The 5,698-nt window shown below is 34.8% G+C and overlaps 1 protein-coding gene across 1 annotated transcript; it reads left to right on the top strand.

The window, feature by feature from the left end:
- The first annotated feature begins 505 nt into the window (after window positions 1–505).
- LOC137736415 (AP2-like ethylene-responsive transcription factor At1g16060) lies at window positions 506–3,425 on the top strand. Its single transcript, XM_068475685.2, has 8 exons — window positions 506–666; window positions 810–892; window positions 1,077–1,085; window positions 1,288–1,376; window positions 1,478–1,551; window positions 1,641–1,691; window positions 1,797–1,873; window positions 2,803–3,425. The coding sequence occupies exons 1-8, from the start codon at window positions 506–508 to the stop codon at window positions 3,330–3,332; spliced, it is 1,074 nt and encodes a 357-aa protein (XP_068331786.2). The 3' UTR covers window positions 3,333–3,425.
- The last annotated feature ends 2,273 nt before the right edge of the window (window positions 3,426–5,698 follow it).

Genomic DNA, 5,698 nt, shown 5'->3' with positions numbered 1-5,698 from the left:
GTTGTCATACCAAATTACATGCCGGCGTGTGCGAGGGAAGGATATTTAAACTCTTTTCTTTTCAGAGATATGGTTGATGTGGGATATTTCAATAGGTGGTCTGTGTCAAGTTGTCATACCAAATTACATACCGACGTGTGGGAGAGAGAGAGGGAGGGAGGGAGAGAGAGAGAGAGAGAGAGAGAGAGAGAGAGAATATAAGTTAAGGTTGGGACAAGGTAGAAGATACGAGATAAAGCCGGTTAAAGACGGCCATAACAAACAATCTCCACAGCCGGCAATCTCTGAATTGGCACAGCTCATCACTCTCTTCCAATCTCTCTCTCTCTCTCTCTCTCTCTGATCTGCATGCTTATTCACATCCCTTTATAAGCCTCTTACTTGGAGGACTTAGTCATATCAATCTCTCAAATTTAACTAATTATCCCACCATTAACATTCCTTCTTCTTCTCTTATTATTCTTTTTTGATCGACCGATCAATCGAGACGTACAATACGAGTTTCATGGCGAAGTTATCTCATCAAAACCAGAAACCCAATGCAAACAATAACAATAATGCTACTGCAGCTAATAACACTGCTATCACAAAGGTCAAACGAACAAGGAGAAGTGTCCCGAGGGATTCCCCTCCTCAACGTAGCTCAATTTATCGTGGGGTCACCAGGTGATTAATTAATTACCTGCACAAAAAACCAATTAATCATATTTGTACATTTGTTTAATTTCCGTATGAATTCCGTTTGCTCAGTTATTGAACTTTTTTCCCTAAATGGCATGGGTTTGCTGCGTGCTTGATTATCAATTCAGACACCGATGGACTGGCCGATACGAGGCTCATTTGTGGGATAAGAATTGCTGGAATGAATCACAAAACAAGAAGGGCCGCCAAGGTATTTACAATCTTATCATCTCCATTAAGTAAATACAACTTTTCATCAACGTCGTTGAATTTATGCTTAATACAATCATGCCTGATTTGCTGATGTGGTTTCTTATACCATTTCATCTTTCGATCTTGGTTTTGTTTATGTTGGTGCTACTGAATGCTTGGAATGGAATTGCACTCAAATTCAGTCTACCTTGGTAGGTTTTATTTAAGTTAATTGGTACTACGTGTATACCTAATTTACGTGCAATCTTATATATATATGTGTGTGTGTGAGTGTGATATTTGACGAACTGAGAAAAATCAGTAGTATATATATTGTTGAAGCTCATTTGATTGATATATATATATATATATATATATATATATATATATATATATTGATCGATCCTTTTCCAGGCGCATATGATGATGAGGAAGCTGCAGCACATGCTTATGACTTGGCAGCACTTAAGTACTGGGGTCAAGATACCATTCTCAACTTTCCGGTAAATTAATTTTATCCTTAATTATATTATTTTGGTGATCTTACAAAATGGAAATCAAGAAAGAAATTAACTAAGAAATAAATCAATTACGGTTAATGTAGTTGTCGACATATCCAAAAGAATTGAAAGAAATGGAAGCTCAATCAAGAGAGGAATATATTGGATCATTGAGAAGGTAACTAAGCTTCTACATCTGAGGTTAGTAGACTGAGAATAATAACTGTTGATTAATGAGCTCTTATTTGTTTTGTGATGAATTTGCAGGAAGAGCAGTGGTTTTTCTCGGGGAGTTTCCAAATATAGAGGTGTTGCAAGGTATAAATTAGGACCTAGTCTGAATTTTTTTTTTTGTTTCACTTTTTGGTATACATACTAGAATGATTTTTTTTTTTTCCTTGCTCTTATTTTATTTATGAGCAGACATCATCACAACGGAAGATGGGAAGCTCGAATTGGACGAGTCTTTGGGAACAAGTACCTCTATCTCGGGACATATGGTACGTTGAACAACACAGAAAATTAAACTTTTTTATTTCTTCTTCTTTTTTTTTTGTTGACAAAGGATAGTATATATACTAAGTTTGTGGGAGAGTGGGTTAAGCTTTACAATGTGTTTGTCACAATAATGTGGTTCAACTTCGTCTTTGACAATAATAGAACCTAAGATCTCTCACTTACAAGTGAGGAGGAATACTACTAAATGGTAGTACTAAGTAACAACTTTTTTGTTTCTTTGATCACAGATAATTAATCCTTTTATTCAACAATATAAATAAACATGTCACTTAATATTACGGTCTAATATTATTCATCTTCACTTGTAAGTGAGAGGTCTTAGATTCGATTTTCGCCAAATGCGAATTTGAACCACATTATTGTTAGTTCATTTTGAGGCTTAGCCTACTTTCTCAACCCCTTAAAGTAGATAAAAAACAATATAAATAAACACATGCAATAAATTAAGCAGGTCAGGAAATTATATAGTTTGTATTATATCTAACTGTTAATCGTGATTGCATCAAATACATGTAAGTATTGTGGTGAGTTCCCATATTTGCTAGGCTCACTCTGTAATGTATTCCAATGATCCAAACTGTCTATCTTTTAGGTCTTCCCTCAAGATCATGTCTACCAAAAGAGATACGATTTAGATGGTTAAATTATTTTTGCAAGGATAATTTATGAATGATGTTATAAAAGATAGACAATTTAGATCATTAAATTATATTATGGAGTGGGCTTCATAAAAACCTCTATAAAAAATTGTGTAAAAAAATTGGTGCTAGATCCGTCCTCGTATATAGCGATCTACTTAAATACATAGGAACTTTTTTGTTATTGAATCCTACATATACGAACATAACTTTACATTAATAGATAAATAATGATTAAATTGACATTAGCCCTGTATCTTAAATGTTACCAGCTACCCAAGAAGAAGCCGCAACAGCATATGACATGGCGGCTATAGAGTACCGTGGGCTCAATGCTGTCACAAACTTTGACCTCAGCCGTTACATCAAATGGCTAAAACCTAATGGTCCTAACAACGACGACAATACCGGTCGGCCTAACCCTATTGCTATTGAGGCTAAATTGCCAAATGTCACTCGAAGCCCTAATGATCAAGGTCGTGGACTTGGCTTCTTTCAGAACCTTGCATACAGTCCCGGAGAAATCATGACGACAGCTCAACCTAGACCAACCACTGCTACATCAGCCCTAGGTCTCCTTCTTCAGTCATCAAAGTTCAAGGAGATGATGGAAATGACAACAGCCACCGATTCCATGCCATCGCAGCCAGAATTGGGCACGTCACAGTGCACATTTCCCGATGACATACAGACTTACTTTGACTGCCAAGAATCTAGCAGCTATGCTGATGGAGACGACGTTATCTTCAGCGAGCTCAATTCATTCATGCCACCCATGTTCCAGTGTGATTTCACCACTTAAAGAGCATGTTTTCGTGGCTTAATTTACTCTCTTTTATTTTGTAATTTACTTAAGTAGGTTCTTTCATTTTATTTTATTTTTTTGTGAATACGCAGGAAGGGTCAGCATCCATGTCAAGGATGCACAAAAGATAAAAAAAAATTTGAAAGAGGAAATTTCACTACTGATCATCATCATGTGGGAGCAAGAGTAGGCTAATTATTATTTTGTTCATTCAATTTCTTTTAAATGTAAAGAAGAATAAAATTGATTCATCATTTTTTTATATCAATAATAAGCATCATTCTCTCTGCTTGGTGTTTCATTTCCTTTTTTTTTTTCAATAAAGTGTGTAGAAAATTTGGCGATGGATAAGTTAAAGAGAGTTTTATACCTTTGAAGAATGGCGTGTGCTATCCATACTTCCTTTTTACTTCTCACACATCCCTTGTTAATTTATGTCTTTTGATATTTTTTAATCCATGTGCGTATGAAGTAAAAAGAGGTGTGTGGATAGCACATCCCTTGAAGAATATCTTTGTGAAAATAAAGGTAACAAGGAACTAATTACATATATATTAGCACTAATGAGAAAAAAATGGAGGAGAGGAGAGGTGTTATGAAGGAAAAAAAAATTGTCGAAAAGAGGATCACTTGAGTATCTCATGCAATAAAATTGAAATTAAAAGGGGAAGCATAATGACATGAACTCAAATATCAAATCATTTCCCCTTGACATCCAAAGCTTAGTAGATGGTAAACCAAGAGTTATTTTATACCATTGAAGAACCCTTTTTTCACAAAGGTAATCGCCCAAAGTGGGGTCTTCATTCCATTGCTCTTCTTGTTCCTTGTTGGTTGATTTCAATTGGATATCCAAGTATCAAAAGAATGGGACCGTTAAGTCTCCAGACCAAAGAGCAGATGTAAAGAGGACATATGAGTTAGGAGGAAGATTGATGCTAGTGAATCTTTTCCTTTGTGGCCAGCCATTATAGAGGAAAAAGAGAAAGAGAGTTCCCCATTTTGGGTGACTCTCTTTTCCCTCTGTAATGAGGAAAAGACTTCTTGAAAACTAAGATGTACACTAGACACTGAATCTACCACTAATACCAAGTAGCTTCTCACTTACCTATCTATTGATTAATTCAATTGACGTTGTTGATTAGTTTTCCTTATGCACAGACTACCTATGGTATTTAAGTTAGCCCGTATATCTCTACATGAATCTTGCCTACGATATTTAGTACAAATATGAACATGTAGAAACTCATTACGTTTTATGGAAATCTTTGACAATCATGCAAACCCCAGTAGTATGTTATTTACCCCAAAAGAATCACAACTCATAACCACAAGAAGCATGCCTCAAATTAGCTATGGTATTTAGTCTAATTCCCATAAGTTAACTCAATTAAAAACATAGATGGTGGTCAAACATCACGAGAATTCATAAGTTTATACGCATAGTGATTAAGAATCCAACATCAAAAGGGAGTCATAAGAGAGGCAACATAAGAAAACTAGATCATCATATTAGTGTTTCATCATGCCATAGCAAAGGTGTCTAGTTACATAGTCATAACAATAACAATAAAAGTCATGAAAAAGAACAATCATACCCAAAATAACAACGACGATGTGCTCCTTAACCCTATTCTCTCTTTTGGACAAATTTGTATGTATGGTATTATGTAGAGAAAACTTAGGACACTTTATACACTAGAAATTTTTTAAAAGGTCTGGTAAAAACTCTTCTAAAATGAAACAAAGATTTAAACAATATTAGACACAAACTAGGAAAGACTCCCTCTTGGCTTGGGAAACACTTCAGTCACTTTGAATTCCAAATTTGGGGTTGTTACACCTTCCATAAAGTTACGGAAAAATAGAAAGTTGAAGCTCTATGTCTTATCTTTCTAATATTATATGGCACGTCATTATAAAAATTGAGAATGCCTTGAAATTTTCATTCTTCCACAGTTGCCCTATTTTGATGAGAATGTAACTTTCGCGAAATTGATTTGCAAAACTAGAATATGTTTGGCAAACTCCATGGAAAAATATGAAAATTCAGACACAATGCTTTTCAGCCTTGTACATTCCTTCTCCAACTGACCTTGTATCAAAAATCCTTCAGAAAAATGATTTATCATAAAAAGTGTCCTAAATGCGCAAATTGGCTGAAATTGAAAAAAGAAAAATAATAAGACACTTTTAAAACCAAGACCTAACAAAACCCAAGGATAAAGATAAATGATATGTATATATAGGAAATAATGCACCTATATTAGACATACTCCTAAATCACATTCATGTGCTCTATCCAAAGACTCTTGAATCGTATCATATAGTATTCCCATACCTTAAAATAATGTATTTTATTT

This window comes from Pyrus communis, chromosome 13 (genome assembly GCF_041283825.1).
Source record: "Pyrus communis isolate YQ-2024b chromosome 13, ASM4128382v1, whole genome shotgun sequence".
Lineage (NCBI taxonomy): Eukaryota > Viridiplantae > Streptophyta > Magnoliopsida > Rosales > Rosaceae > Pyrus > Pyrus communis.
This window is presented reverse-complemented; position numbering and strand designations above follow the sequence as displayed.